Below are 16,887 nucleotides of genomic sequence, written 5' to 3' on the forward strand. Positions count from 1 at the left end.
ACCAGATGGAGATGTCACTTGCCACTATGCCTGCCACCAGATGGAGATGTCACTTGCCACCATGCATGCCTGCCACCAGATGGGGATGTCACTTGCAACCATGCATGCCTGCCACCAGATGGGGATGTCACTTGCCATGCTCCCTGCCACCAGATGGGGATGTCACTTGCCACCAGATTGGGATGTCCCTTGTCATGCTGCCTGCCATCAGAAGGAGGAGGAGGGCGGAACAGCGGTGCGGGCTGACATTACTAGATACTCTCGATTTTTTTAAAAATGGCGCCAGGCGGCGCAATCACGCTACTGCGCATGCGCCGCCCGGCCGAGCGCTTACGAGCTTTCCCGAGGCCGGCCAGCTTCGGAACGGCGCATGCGCAGTTGCGTGGTCGGCTCGCGGCCATGTTTTCTATGGGCACTGGTGCCCATAATAGACTTTAATAGGCAGCACGAAAGGGGGGACGGCCGCGAAGTCGCTGCAGGAGCGGCGCCGCCCCTACACCACTGCCGCCCCGAGGCCTGGCCTCGGTGGCCTTGTGGCAAATCCGGCCCTGCGAATGTGCGAATGTATGAATGTACGAATTTTCGAATTTAGGAATGTACGAATGTACGAATTTACGAATTGCAATCATAACGAATGACCCGAAAAACGAAAAAAAGAAAAACGAATGAAATGAAAGCTAACAAATTTTTTGCCAGTGCACATGTCTAATACATATGTATCCATGGGCGGCAGAGCTTTCTGTGCTGAGAGCGTGCTTTCCCTGAACAGTGACTGGACATACGCCTTCATTAAAAATGTTATCTTGTCTTCTGTTCATGCTTTTTTCTCCATTTTTTTACTTGGAAGTATGAAGATCTTTGTACACGCATATTCTATGCTTTATACCCCCATGTGTAATGGATCTTTGTTTGTTCTCACATTTTTGATACAATAAACTAAGATTGAACTAAAAATGTTCTTGTACTGTTGTTCTAAATCAGTGGTCTCTAAAATGTGGCCCGAGGTGGCATAATGCCTGCCACTGACACTAATGATGGGACATTATTTCTCCCACTAGTATAAATTATGGGGCACTATTCCTTCCACTGACACCAATGATGGGGCACTATTCCTCCCACTGACACCAATGATGGGGCACTATTGCTCCCACTAATACCAATGATGTGGCAGTATTGCTCCCACTGATATCAATGATGGGGCACTATTCCTCCCACTGATACCAATGATGAGGCACTATTCCTCCCACTGATACCAATGATGAGGCACTATTCCTCCCACTGATACCAATGGTGGGGCACTATTCCTCCCACTGATACCAATGATGGGGCACTATTCCTCCCACTGATACATATAGTTACATAGTTAGTAAGGTTGAATAAAGACACCAGTCCATCCAGTTCAACCTGAGTGAGTGTGGGTGTCTACAATTGTCCCTATCCCTGTACATTGTGTCTCATTAAGATGCTCATCTATTATATTATTATTTATTTAAGGTACCCATATAGAGCTATCAATTTTATGCAGCGCTCCACATATACATACATCGCACACTCACATCGGTCCCTACCCTCAAGGAGCCCACAATCCAAGGTCCCTAACTCACATTCATATACTAGGGCCAATTTTTGGACAGAAGCCAATTACCCTACCAGCATGCCCCTGGAGTGTGGGAGGAAACCAGACACCCACAGGAAACCCACGCAGGCACAGGGAGAACATGCAAACTTCAGGCAGGTAGTGTCGATACCAATGATGGGGCACTATTCCTACCACTGACACCAATGATGGGGCACTATTCCTCATCCTACTGACCACCAACCCTGAGGCCATGTTTATTCTCCCTAATGCTGGGCCCGAACATTTTCTACTCCAAATGGTCACAGTCCAGCCCCCCTAAAGTATGAAGAACAGTAAACTGGCCCTTTATTTAGAACAGGGGTCCCCAAACTTTTGAAATAAAGGTCTGTCATAATAATGGTATAATTTTAACATAATATTAATGCTACGTTAATATTTGAACATCAATGGCCAGCATAATCATTTGTTCTTAATAGCTTGAATTGTTCTTAATGATCTCAAAATAATTGAAACCACTTCAGTGTTCAGTGTTATAATTGAATGTTATACAGTATATTGTTATGTCTTTGTTATAAATAAATGTATATCATAGTAACAGTGTTATAAATGAATGCTTCAGTGTATCTAATGTTAAAACATTTTTATTTTTGGTTTGGAAATTAACATTATAACTCCCTGTCAGTTTTTTTCTTTTGCCATCTGTGTCCCATTGGGGAGATTTCCCTTCACTTCCTGTCCCATTGCCAAAACAGGAAGTGAGAGGAAATCCTTTCATAGTTAGGAAATCCCACTGTCACTAAAACCAGTGTCCCCGCTGGAAGACTTCCCCTCTATTCCTGTTCTGGTGACAACCCAAAATTTGGAATTTCATTTCACTTTCGCTCTCAGTGATAATGGTAGAAAGGACAGCAATAGAAGGTGAATCTCCCTAATAGGGATGCAGACAGCAATAAAAAAACATAAAGGTCCTTCCACCCTATGCAATTTTTTTTAAAACTGTTTTAAAAATGTTGTCTTTAGTTATACTTTAAAAGGCTGCTCTCTAAGATCCGGTAAGTGTGGAGAGGAGGTTCCTAAAAATGCCAGCTGTAAAGTTAGTGGAAGGAAGAGAGCATCAGACATTTGTGTTGCACCCTCTACCTCAGGTGGGTAGGTAGGTAGGTGCTAAGTGTAAAAAATTTTCTGTAAGCTGCCAGCGCAGGTAAATTTAAGCAGGCCTATGCTGTGAGCTAGGCCTGTTTGTTTTGATCTGGGGGCAGATCAATCTACATGCTTATCCCCTAAGCATAAATTCCCCCTCCTCCTAGTACAGATCCACCCTCCTGCTGACATCCCCCCTCCCAGCAGAAATCTTTGCCCCCCTTACATCAGGGTCCCCAGAGAGCCCCTCTCTTACATTAGGGTCCCCATAGAGCCCCCCTTACATCAGAGTTCCCAGAGATCCCCCCTTTCTTCAGGGTCCCCAGAGAGCCCCTCTCTTACATCAGGGTCCCCAGAGAGCCCCCCTTTCTTCAGGGTCCCCAGAGAGCCCCTCCTTACATCAGGGTCCCCAGTGAGCCTCCCCCTTACATCAGGGTCCCCAGAGAGCCCCCCTTACATCAGGGTTCCCAGAGAGCCCCCCTTACATCAGGGTTCCCAGAGAGCCCCTCCTACTTACATCAGGGTACCCAGAGAGCCCCCCTTACATCAGGGTTCCCAGAGAGCCCCCCTTACATCAGGGTTCCCAGAGAGCCCCTCCTACTTACATCAGGGTACCCAGAGAGCCCCCCTTACATCAGGGTCCCCAGCGAGCCCCCCTTACATCAGGGTCCCCAGAGAGCCCCCCCACACTTACATCAGAGCCCCTCCTTAGCTCAGAGTCCCCACAGAGCCGCTCCTTACATCAGGGTCACCAGAGAAAGAGCGGGCAGTGAGAGATGGTGTCATCTCTCTGCTGCCCGAGGCTGCACAGTGAGAGTGGAACAGCGGTGATGCAGAGCGGGCGGTGAGAGATGATGTCATCTCTCTGCTCTCTCGCCCGCCCGGCTCTCTCGTGCTGCCTGCACGCTCTCCAGTGCTGCCCGCCACACTTGTGGCCTGGCTGCAGAGAGGCCACAGCCATCTCTGAGAGACTCAGGGCTATGGGCCCCAGATTCAGGGCTATAGCCCCAAAAGCCCCCCCCCCCCCCCCAGTGACGCCACTGCTGTATGCCCACTTCTAGCACAAACCTCCAAAATCCCTCCTTCTAGCACAAAACCTCTTCTCCCACCCCCCTCCCAACACATATTCCCCCAAATCATCACTCCTAGCACCCACTCCCAAATTTCCCCTCCTAGAACAATTCTTGCCGCCGGCTGTCCCCCAAATCTCCCACTTCCAACACAAATCCCCTCCCCCAATCACCTTGCAGCGCCCCTCACCTCAAATGATACCACAGTGCCCACCCCTTGTCCCAGCCCTGATTGTGTCCTCATATTACACAGTCAGGGCTGCTCTTATAAATCATGGGGCCACCTACTGCTTACTAGGGATGAGCCGAACACCCCCCGGTTCGGTTCGCACCAGAACCCGCGAACGGACCGAAAGTTCGCACGAACGTTAGAACCCCATTGACGTCTATGGGACTCGAACGTTCGAAATCAAAAGTGCTCATTTTAAAGGCTAATTTGCATGGTATTGTCCTAAAAAGGGTTTGGGGACCCGGGTCCTACCCCAGGGGACATGTATCAATGCAAAAAAAACTTTTAAAAACGGCCGTTTTTTCGGGAGCAGTGATTTTAATGATGCTTAAAGTAAAAAAAAAAAAGTGAAATATTCCTTTAAATATCGTACCTGGGGGGTGTCTATAGTATGCCTGTAAAGTGACGCGTGTTTCCCATGTTTAGAACAGTCCCTGCACCAAATGTCATTTTTAAAGGAAAAAATCTCATTTAAAACTGCTTGCGGGTTTAATGTCATGTCGGGTCATGGCAATATGGATGAAAATCAGTGAGACAAACGGCATGGGTACCCCCCAGTCCATTACCAGTCCCTTTGGGTCTTGTATGGATATTAAGGGGAACCCCGCACCCAAATTAAAATAAGGAAAGGTGTGGGGCCACCAGGCCCTATATACTCTGAACAGCAGTATACAGGCGGTGCAAACAAGACAGGGACTGTAGGTTTGTTGTTAAGTAGAATCTGTTTGTAATTTTGAACATTTTTAACGTGTTTAGCTCCAGCCAAAAAATCTTTTCTAAGCTTTTTGGAAAACATAGGGAAGGGTTATCACCCCTGTGACATTTGTTTTGCTGTCTTTCCTCCTCTTCAGAAGATTTCACCTCACTTTTTTGTCCCAATGAAAAATGTTTTTTGAAAATTTGGGTTTTTTTGTGGAACAAGGATTGGAAAGCATCAGTGGAAAGGAGAACTTGTTTTCCCATATTAACTCTTACAGGAGAGAATTTCCCTTCCTAGGGGTAGATTTCATCTCACTTCCTGTTGTCTCCTTCCGTTTGCAAGTAGGAGTCGTTTGTAAGTTAGATGTTTGAAAGTAGGGTCCTGCCCTATATACTCAGCAGAAATTTGGGCCTTAGGTGTTGCTGTGGCCACAACACTGTAAGCCCTCACAGGGCCCTGCTGTGAAATATTAGATCAAGAATTGTAATTACATGCCCCTGTTGAACAGCAGCTGAAAAATTAGGCCTTAGGCACTGGTGCTGGTGCCACAACACTGCAACCCCTCACAGACACTCTAGTTGGAACGCAGGAACGAGCCCTGCTGCAAATTATTGCTTCAAAAATTGTAATTACACGCCCCTGTTAGACAGGGGCAGAAAAATTGGGCCTTAGGCACTGGTGCTGGTGCCACAACACTGCAACCCCTCACAGACACTCTAGTTGGAACGCAGGAACGAGCCCTGCTGCAAATGATTGCTTCAAAAATTGTAATTACACGCCCCTGTTAGACAGGGGCAGAAAAATTGGGCCTTAGGCACTGGTGCTGGTGCCACAACACTGCAACCCCTCACAGACACTCTAGTTGGAACGCAGGAACGAGCCCTACTGCAAAGTATTGCATCAAAAATTGTAATTACACGCCCCTGTTAGACAGGGGCAGAAAAATTGGGCCCTAGGCACTGGTGCTGGTGCCACAACACTGCAACCCCTCACAGACACTCTAGTTGGAATGCAGGAACGAGCCCTGCTGCAAAGTATTACATCAAAAATTGTAATTACACGCCCCTGTTAAACAGGGGCTGAAAAATTGTGCCTTAGGCACTGGTGGTGGCGCCCAGAACCAAAAATGTTCTTACAAGCTATCAGCGTGATGATTGAGGAGGAAGAGGATAATTACTCAGGGATAGTCACTCAGCATCAGCATAGGCAGTCTTTGAAGGGATCTGAGATTTCAAAAAAAATTATTCGGTTACATCAGCATCAGGTGCTTGGTAGCTGGTGGTGATCCAAGACTCATTCATTTTTATGAAGGTCAGCCGATCGACCGAGTCGGTGGACAGACGCACCCTGTGATCGGTTACCACGCCTCCAGCAGCACTGAATGTGCGTTCCGAAAGAACGCTGGATGCAGGACAGGCCAGTAGCTCAATTGCATACTGTGCAAGCTCTGGCCAGTGATCCATCCTCAAGACCCAGTAACCCAGAGGATTTTCGGTGGGAAAGGTGTCCAAGTCTGATCTTGCCCCTAGGTATTCCTGCACCATGTAAAACAGACGCTGGCGATGGTTGCTGGAACCGATCATACCTTGGGGCTGCGGACCAAAAAATTGTCTGAACGCATCGGTCAGACGGCCACCTTCTCCACCGCTCCTTCTTTGACTGACCGAAGCCTCAGCAACACGTTGTCCAGAAACAGGAGTTTGTAACCTCCCAGTCTCTGGGAACGCGTTGCACAGACCTTTCTGCAAGGCCTCCCGAAGATGTTTCATCCTCTGCTCCCTCTGCGATGGCAAGATAAGGTCCGCAACCTTACCCTTGTAACGTGGATCAAGGAGGGTTGCCAGCCAGTATTGGTCCTTCTCCTTGATACCACGAATACGAGGATCCTTACGCAGGCTTTGCAGGATCAGGGAGGCCATGCAGCGTAGGTTTGCTGAGGCATTCGGTCCGGAGTCCTCTGGGTCACTAAGAACGACATGGTCCGCAGCCACCTCCTCCCAGCCACGTACAAGTCCATGTGTTTCTTGGGACTGATCCCTTAAAGACTGCTGCTGATGCTGAGTGCCAGGCTCCACCTCCATACTGACACAATCTTCCTCCTCCTCCTCTTCCTCCTCGTCCTCTTCCTGTGTGATCGGCGGGCACGCAGGAACACTGTCTGGATAAAGGGGGCCTTGAGAGCTAAGGAAGTCCTCCTCTTCCTGCCTCTGTTCTGCCTCAAGTGCCCTGTCCATTATTCCACGCAGCGTGTGCTCCAACAGGTGGACAAGGGGGACAGTGTCACTGATGCATGCACTGTCACTGCTCACCATCCTCGTGGCCTCCTCGAATGGTGACAGGACAGTGCATGCATCCCTGATCATGGCCCACTGGCGTGGGGAAAAAAAACCAAGCTCCCCTGACCCTGTCCTGGTGCCATAGTCGCACAGGTACTCATTGATGGCCCTCTGCTGCGTGTGCAGCCGCTGCAGCATGGCCAACGTTGAGTTCCACCTGGTGGGCATGTCACAGATTAGGCGGTTCTTGGGCAGGTTAAACTCCTTTTGGAGGTCCGTCAGCCGAGCACTGGCATTATATGACCGGCGGAAATGCACACAGACTTTCCTGGCCTGCCTCAGGACATCCTGTAAGCCCGGGTACCTGCCCAAGAACCGCTGCACCACCAAGTTAAGGACGTGAGCCAAACAGGGCACATGGGTCATTTGTCCCTGTCGGAGGGCAGAGAGGAGGTTGGTGCCATTGTCGCAAACCACCATTCCTGCCTTAAGTTGGCGTGGCGTCAACCACCTCTGAACCTGCCCCTGCAGAGCTGACAGAACCTCTGCCCCAGTGTGGCTCCTGTCCCCCAAGCACACCAGCTCAAGCACCGCATGGCATCTTTTGGCCTGCGTACTTGCGTAGCCCCTTGAACGCCTACGGAGCACCGCTGGTTCCGAGGAAGAGGCCATGGAGGAAGAAGAAGAGGAGGGGGTGGAGGAGAGAGGTGTGTCACAATCAGCATTTTGGAGGCGTGGTGGCGGAACAACCTCCAACACTACTGCACCTTGTCCTGCATCCTTCCCAGCTGCCAGCAGAGTCACCCAATGCGCCGTGAAACTTAGGTAACGTCCCTGTCCATGCCTGCTGGACCATGAGTCAGCGGTAATATGCACCTTACCGCTGACCGCCCTGTCCAGCGAGGCATGGACATTGCCTTCCACATGCCGGTAGAGAGCCGGAATCGCCTTCCGTGAGAAAAAGTGGCGTTTGGGTACCTGCCACTGAGGAACCGCACATTCCACAAACTCACGGAAGGGGGCAGAGTCTACCAACTGAAAAGGCAGCAGTTGAAGTGCTAGCAATTTTGCCAAGCTAGCATTCAACCGCTGGGCATGTGGATGGCTGGGAGCAAACTTCTTTCGGCGGTGCAGCAGCTGGGGCAGGGAAATTTGCCTGGTACAATCTGACGTCGGTGTACCAAAAGCAGATTGCCCACAAGTACTTGGCTGTGACACACCTAATTCTACACCTTCATTCCTCTCACTGTAGGTCTCAGAGAGGACTGAAGGTCTAGTGGGGTTGGAAATCTCAGCTGATGAGGAGCAAGGAGAGATCCTCTTTGTTCTTTGGTGTGGGTCTTTTAGATACGCTTGCCAACGAACTGCATGGCAGGTCAACATATGTCTGGTCAAGCATGTGGTACCCAAGCGGGAGATATTTTGGCCACGCGAGATACGCTTGAGACATATGTTGCAAATAGCAGCGGTGCGATCTGATGCACTCGTCTCAAAAAAGGCCCACACCAAAGAACTTTTTGAATAACGCGCAGAGACTGCAGCGCCCTGCACATGTGGAGCTTTGGGGTGTGATGCAGTCAATGTGCTGCCCTTAGGCTGGCCCCTGGAGGGCATCCTGCCTCGTTGGTGATGTGCTGCCGCCTCCTCCTCCTCCTCCTCCTCCTCCTCCTCCTCCTCCTCCTCCTCCTCTCTCCTATCAGGCACCCACGTTGAGTCAGTGACCTCATCATCCCCTCCCTCCTCATCACTGGAGCAAACCTGGCAGTATGCTGCAGCAGGGGGAGCATGACTGCCAGATTGCTGTCCTTCTTGGGCACCCCCTCTGTCCGCGCTCATGTTACTGCCTTCATCGAGCTCAGTATCGTCATCAGAGCCTTCCAAACGCTGGGCATCCTCCTGGAGCATGTACCCAACACTGTGGTCAAACAGTTCGAGGGAATCCTCATGAGGACATGGTGGAGCTAGGGAAGGAGTCACTGATGACATTGAGCTGAGGGAAGAGGCCGCTGCTTTGCCAGACAAAGCACCCTGGGCATGGGTGAGAGAGGATGAGGAGGATGAGGACGGCTTGGTCATCCACTCGACCAAGTCTTCCGCATGTTGCGGCTCAACATGGCCAGCTGCCGAAAAAAAGGCCAAGCGTGTCCCATGGCCACGTGCTGATGAGGATGCACCGTCTCCACGACCAGCACTAGACACAGAGCCTGCTTGCCCTCTCTTATTGGCTTGTGACTGTCTGCCTCTCCTTCTTGGCCTTCCAGACATACTAATGGCCTGTAGCTGCACTAAGCTGGGATAGAACACCTGTAATTTTCTTCAAGTAGCTTTATATACTGTAACCAGACAAGCCTGCCTGTCAGTAGGAAGATAACAGGAACGGATCTAGCTGAACACTGTGAGCAGGACGCACTGTACTAAATGTAAATAGTCTAGCTGCCTGACCGTGGTACTAATAGGATCAAATAGAACACCTGTAATTTTCTTCAGGTAGCTTTATATACTGTAACCAGACAAGCCTGCCTGTCAGTAGGAAGATAACAGGAACGGATCTAGCTGAACACTGTGAGCAGGACACACTGTACTAAATGTAAATAGTCTAGCTGCCTGACCGTGGTACTAATAGGATCAAATAGAACACCTGTAATTTTCTTCAGGTAGCTTTATATACTGTAACCAGACAAGCCTGCCTGTCAGTAGGAAGATAACAGGAACGGATCTAGCTGTACACTGTGAGCAGGACGCACTGTACTAAATGTAAATAGTCTAGCTGCCTGACCGTGGTACTAATAGGATCAAATAGAACACCTGTAATTTTCTTCAGGTAGCTTTATATACTGTAACCAGACAAGCCTGCCTGTCAGTAGGAAGATAACAGGAACGGATCTAGCTGAACACTGTGAGCAGGACACACTGTACTAAATGTAAATAGTCTAGCTGCCTGACCGTGGTACTAATAGGATCAAATAGAACACCTGTAATTTTCTTCAGGTAGCTTTATATACTGTAACCAGACAAGCCTGCCTGTCAGTAGGAAGATAACAGGAACGGATCTAGCTGAACACTGTGAGCAGGACACACTGTACTAAATGTAAATAGTCTAGCTGCCTGACCGTGGTACTAATAGGATCAAATAGAACACCTGTAATTTTCTTCAGGTAGCTTTATATACTGTAACCAGACAAGCCTGCCGGTCAGTAGGAATTTAACAGGAACGGATCTAGCTGAACACTGTGAGCAGGACGCACTGCATTAAATGTAAATAGTCTAGATAGAAGATAACAGGAACGGATCTAGCTAAACTGAATACAGTGTATATATATATATGCAACACCTGGGATGCATATATATACACAATACACTGTAAGTGCAGCTAACTGACTGACTGTTCTGCCTAATCTATCTAACTCAAATCAAATGACACTGTCTCTCTCTCTCTCTATCTCTCAGCACACCGGAACACACACTACACAGGGCCGCCGTGCAGGCGGCCTTATATAGTGTGGGGTGTGTACTAAATGCCCTGAGCCGTAATTGGCCAAAGCCACCCTGGCTTTGGCCAATTACAGCTCTCTCTACTGACAGCGCTGTGATTGGCCAAGCATGCGGGTCATAGTGCATGCTTGGCCAATCATCAGCCAGCAATGCACTGCGATGCCGCAGTGAATTATGGGCCGTGACGCGCCACACGAATTTAGCGCGAACGGCCCATAACGTTCGCAATTCGGCGAACGATCGAACAGCCGATGTTCGAGTCGAACATGGGTTCGACTCGAACACGAAGCTCATCCCTACTGCTTACCTGACAGCCCCCCTCCCCCAGAAAATATAAAATTATATTTTCACTAGAAATACACTAAAATCATTATTATATGACATGTTTACTGGCCCCCCTCCTCCGCTGTCCATCCTGTAACATCCCCTTGTGTGAATTCAGCAACTGCCGGCCGGAAAGAAGGGAAGCCAAGCTGTGGGGGAAAAAAGGTGCACAGGGGGGCCTGGAAAGTGGAGGGATGGGGGCACTGATGCAAGAACTGATCCCCCTGCAGCACAGCTGGAGGGAGGGAAAAGAAGAGAAGCCAGGGGAAGGCAGAAGAGGATCGGTGTCTGTAGTAAGGAAGTACAGCTGACCCTCCTGCTCAGCAGGTGCCATGCCCCCCCCTTTTGAACTGATGGTGCCCGGGCCCACTACAGGAGGGCTGGCTGTACTGCCTTATCAGCTGCATTGTAAACAGTTTTAGACTTCATGTACACTTGAACTACTTTGACCGCCAGCTGTAGGAAAAGGCAAAACGTAGCAAGATTTTGTACGCTTTGCGGCCTGAACGCGATTCTCCTGTGTTCAGGAGAGTGAGGTCAGGGGAGGTTATTTTACCCCCTGTATGGAATGATGGAAGCCTATGTCCCATACCTTAAAATGGATCTCTTCAACCTGCAGTTTCTCACACATTTCATTGAAGCTTTGCAGTTTGGTGACATCCAGGAGCAGGTAGACAAATACGTTCCTTTTATTAGCTGCTTCCAGAATGTCGCAGAAAATCTCCACGTCCGTGAACTCGTCCATCATTATAGCGAGAACCTGAACACAAGAGTATAACATCAGAAGATATACAGTACATAAGAACACAAGGCAAGTGGGTCTTGCTATAGCACTAAGGTTAAAGGATATTTAAACCCAACAACAAAAAATGTGATATGTTACATCTTACTAGTCCTTAAAAGTGGTTGCTGCATTTGTTTTGTTTTTTCCAGAACATTTTCTGCAAGTACAGCAGAATACCTGTAGATCCTGTCAGATTTCCAGTGTCCTTGTAAATCCCTATGCACTGAGCTGAAATCCTAAACTACAAAATACTTCCTCCTTATGTAATAGAGATGAGGAGAGGAGGAAAAGTATGGAATCCAAACAGGAGAGCAGCCTAGGGTGACAACGCTGCTCCTCCCAAGTACGGTGAGTGGGTTTTGTCACCCTGGCATGGAAAGTGTATAATTGGCAGGATCCTGTAAGGACTGATAAGCTGCAACATATTACATTTTTGTTGTATGCATGGAAAATAAAGTCTAGTGCAGAGGAGAGTGAAGAGGCAGCCACATATGTATTATTAATGTCAATACTGTGTTATTTGTTGCTGAGAAGTTCAAGAGCTGGAGCAAAGAGGAAAACATTGTGTTAAAGTTTATCTCTAATCAAAACATTTTTAAAGGGTTAGAACCCCTGCCAGGAGTTTAAATGGGGTTTGTTTCTCCACTGAAGTGATTCATCCTCTCTGTTTGTCCTGGTTATCATTGTAATGGTGGGGCCCCACAGAGCCTTCCTGACAGGGCCCCAATTCCCCCCCAGCGTACCCGCCAAACCCCTTTCTTGGCTTACAGGCAACCAGCGGAGAAAAATGAGGAGGCGCACCCATCATACTGTGGCAAAATTACACCAATGGTGCAACGGGACCTAAAGCTTGAGTCTAAGTACAGAGCGCAGGGTTCAGAAGTATTTAATAAACAGAGTGCAAGTGGGAAAAGTGTGTAATATACAGAGTGCAGGGGTCAGGAGTGGGTAACACACAAGGGACAGGAGTGTGTAATTTACATAGCGCAGATATCAGGAGTATGTAATGTACAAAGTGCAGGGGTCAGGAATGGGTAACACACAAGGGACAGGCGTGTGTAATGTACATAGTGCTAGGGTCAGGAGAATGTAATGTACAAAGTGCTGGGGTCAGGAGAATGTAATGTACAAAGTGCTGGGGACAGGAGTGGGTAACACACACAGGGGACAAGTGTGTGTAATTTACATAGCGCAGGTGTCAGGAGTATGTAATGTACAAAGTGCAGGGATCAGGAATGGGTAACACACAAGGGACAAGCATGTGTAATGTACATAGTGCTGGGGTCAGGAGAATTTAATGTACAAAGTGCTGGGGTCAGGAGAATGTAATGTACAAAGTGCAGGGGTCAGGAGTGGGTAACACACAGGGGACAGGTGTGTGTAATTTACATAGCGCAGGTATCAGTAGTGTGTAATGTACAAAGTGCAGGGGTCAGGAATGGGTAACACACAAGGGACAGGCGTTGGTAATGTACATAGTGCAGCTGTCAGGAGAATGTAATGAATGTAATGTACAGAGTACAGCGATCAAGAATAGGTAACACACAAGGGACAGGCATGTGTAATGTACAAAGTGCTGGGGTTAGGAGTGGGTAACACACAGAGTGGAGGGAACAGGTGTGTGTAATTTACTAGTAGTTATTTAGTGCAGGTGTCAGGAGTATGTAAAGTACAGAGTGCAGGGGTAAAGAGTGGGTAACATGCACAGTGAAAGGGATAAGTGTGTGCAATGTACAGGAGTGCAGGGGTCAGGAGAATGTAATGTACGCTGTGCAGGGATCAGGAGGATGTAATGTACAGAGTGCAGGGATCAGGAATGGGTAACACACAAGGGACAGGTGTGTGCAATGTACATAGTGCTGGGGTCAGGAGAATGTAATTTATAAAGTGCAGGGGCCAGGAGTGGGTAACACACAGGGGACAGGTGCGTGTAATATACATACTGCAGGTGTCAGGAGTATGTAAAGTACAGGGGTAAGGAGTGGGTAATGCACAGTGAAGGGGATAGGTGTGTGCAATGTACAGGTGTGCAGGGGTCAGGAGTGGGTAAGGCACAGACTTGAGGGGACAGGTGTCTGTAATGTACAGGAGTGCAGGGGTCAGGAGAATGTAATGTACACTGTGCATGGGGTCAGGAGGATGTAATGTACAGAGTGCAGGGATCAGGAATGGGTAAAAATAAAGGGACAGGTGTGTGTAATGTACATAGTGCTTGGGTCAGGGGAATGTAATGTACAGAGTGCAGGGGTCAGGAATGGGTAACACGCAAGGGACAGGCGTGTGTAATGTACATAGTGCTGGGGTCAGGAGAATGTAATGTACAAAGTGCAGGGGTCAGGAGAATGTAATGTACAAAGTGCAGGGGTCAGTAGAATGTAATTTACAGCAGGGGTCAGGAGTGGGTAACACACAGAGTAGAGGGGACAGGTGTGTGTAATGTACATAGTGCAGGGGTCAGGAGAATGCAATGTACAGAGTGCAGCGGTCAGGAGTGGCTAACACACAGAGTGGAGGGGACAGGTGTGTGTAATGTACATAGTGCAGGGGTCAGGAGAATGCAATATACAGAGTGCAGAGGGCAGGAGTGGGTAACACACAGGGTGGACATAGTGCAGGTGTCAGGAGTATGTAAAGTACAGAGTGCAGTGGTAAGGAGTAGGTAACATTCAGAGTGCAGGGGACAGGTGTGTGTGGTGCAATGGTCAGGAATAAATGTACATACTGTGTTTCCCCGAAAATAAGACTGGGTCTTATATTAATTTTGGCTACAAAAACACACTGGGGCTTATTTTCAGGGGATGTCTTATTTATTTACGGTATGTACAATGATGATCTTAAAGTGGTTCTAACCCTAAAAAAAAAAATATCTATATATCTATATATACCCACACACACAAATTATAATCTTATTAAAACAAAGTGTAAGTCCTAATTTTACAGGGATTGTGTTGATATCAGGTATCTAAGTGGGCAGAATTTGAAAAAAAATAGTTGTGATCTCCCAAACATGGTCCAATAACAATAGGAATTAAGGCAGTTCGTGCATGCGACTGTCATGCCTCATTTTGAAAGATGTAAGAGTAATGTAATTAAATGGCTAACTGAATGAAATAATCCTCAGTTAAAGTCTTCATTATGGATGTTCTTAATTTTCACTTCTGTGTGAGGAAAACCACAAATCCGGGTTATTAGTTAGATATTATTGTAGATAGATGGTGTCATATCCCTGACACGGGGTGAAGCAGCTTCTGGCGTAGGTGAGGCTGCACTACTCACTTCCTCTAGTTCATATTTTTTCCTATGGCAGTGCTGATTTACCTCTGTGTAATCATTTATGTTGAAGATATGTTTAAAAACTCTGATTTAGGAAGTATAATAAACAATAATGAAGTATAATAAACAATAGCAGGAATGTATGTGAAGTCTCTTATAGTACAGCTAGTAGTAGTTAGTCAATTTCAACTAGGCTTGCTCTGTATAATGAAGACGTTTCGTAGCTTATTTAAATTCTTCAGTTCCAATGAGTGATAAGGAAAATATTCTAGCATTTATAACCACACAGGTAGCACAGACACCTTGATTCCCCCATTCTGTGGAACCACTGGGTTCCTCCAGAGATTACCAAGAGTTCCTTGAGCTGTGGCTGATTGACCTCCCATCTGCTCTGCATTATTCTCATTGGCCACCAATGTGAGGAGCATTCCTCCCACTGACCACCAATGTAAAGGGCTATCTTCCCACTGACCACCAATGTAAAGGGCATTCTTCCCTCTGATCACCAATGTAAAGGGCATTCTTCCTACTCCGGTGTGGTTGTAATCGGAATCTGGTTAGTGCAGACCCGACTGGGGTTCTGGGTCACCCTGTGCCCCCAATAGACACAGGGTAACTTACTCATAAGAGAGGTCAGGGAAGCTGGAAAATGGGGTAAGGTAAGCTTGGTTCCACGAGCACCCCGCCCAAAGTGACTCCCGTCACATACTATATATTGTACTATAGGGTAACCACTTCAATACCAGGCACTTATGCCCCTTCCTGCCCAGGACAATTTTCAGCTTTCAGCGCTGTCACACTTTGAATGACAATTGTGCGGTCATACAACACTGTACCCAAACTAAATTTTTATCATTTTCTTCCCACAAATAGAGTTTTCTTTTGGTGGTATTTGATCACCTCTGCGGTTTTTATTTTTTGCTAAACAAACTAAAAAAGACCAACATTTTTGAAAAAAAAAGATTTTTTTTTTAGTTTCTTTCATAAAATTTTCTTTTCCCCTTCACTGACGGGCACTGATGAGGCGGCACTGATGAGGCGGCACTGATGAGTTGGCACTGATAAAGTGGCAATGATGAGGAGGCACCGATATGTAGAATTGATGGGCACTGATAGGCGGCACTGATATGCAGCACTGCTGGGCACGAATAGGCGGCACTGATATGCAGCACTGATGGGCACTGATAGACGGCACTGATGGGCACTGATAGGTGACACTGATGGGTACGGATAGGCGGCACTGATGGGCACTGACAAGCGGCACTGATGGGCACTGACAGGTGGCTGTGATGGGCACTGACAGGCGGCACTGATATGCAGCACTGCTGGGCACCAATAGGCGGCACTGATATGCAGCACTGATGGGTACTGATAGACGGCACTGATGGGCACTGATAGGTGGCACTGGTAGGCGGTACTGATTGGTACTGACAGGTGGCACTGATGGGCAGCACTGAAGATTAGGTACTGAGAAGTACTGACAGGTGTTACTTCTGGGCAGTGATTGGCACTGTGGTGGGCAGTGATTGGCACTGTGATTGGCACTGTGGTGGGCACTGGCACACTTTATTGTTGTGGCACTTCTGGGCAATGATTGGCAGGGGATCGTTACATTTGAGGGGTCTGTGCTGATAATCAATGTGCTAATTATCAGCACAGACCCCCCTCTGACAGGGAGAGCCGCCGATCGGCTCTCCCTGTCAGCGCGAACCGAGGAATGGCGTTTACCGGCACTTCCTGGTTCATGTGATGATCAGCTGTGATTGGTCACAGCTGATCACGTAGTAAGAAGCCTCTGACAGAGGCTTCTTATCACGATCAGAGATGAGGGGTGTCAGACTGACACGCCGCAATCACGATCGCCGCGATGCGCGCCCCCACGGGCATCCGCTGGCATGTTATCCTGCTGGACCTCATATGATGCCCAGTCAGGATAACAGAACCACTTCCCGGCCGTCAATCTGCTATAGGCCGGGCGGGAAGTGGTTAATTTACATATAGCTATGATTAAGCACCAGAT

The 16,887-nt window shown here is 48.1% G+C and overlaps 1 protein-coding gene across 1 annotated transcript in view; it reads right to left on the minus strand.

Annotated features, from left to right (window-relative positions):
* FAM83A (family with sequence similarity 83 member A) overlaps positions 1-16,887 on the minus strand; it is a 94,876-nt gene that overhangs the window by 58,106 nt on the left and 19,883 nt on the right. Inside the window, exon 2 of the mRNA XM_073632210.1 lies at positions 11,403-11,570. Within this exon, the coding sequence (XP_073488311.1) occupies positions 11,403-11,570 (168 nt within the window). The remainder of the gene's footprint in view (positions 1-11,402; positions 11,571-16,887) is intronic.

The sequence above is a fragment of the Aquarana catesbeiana genome, linkage group LG05 (assembly GCF_042186555.1).
Source record: "Aquarana catesbeiana isolate 2022-GZ linkage group LG05, ASM4218655v1, whole genome shotgun sequence".
NCBI lineage: Eukaryota > Metazoa > Chordata > Amphibia > Anura > Ranidae > Aquarana > Aquarana catesbeiana.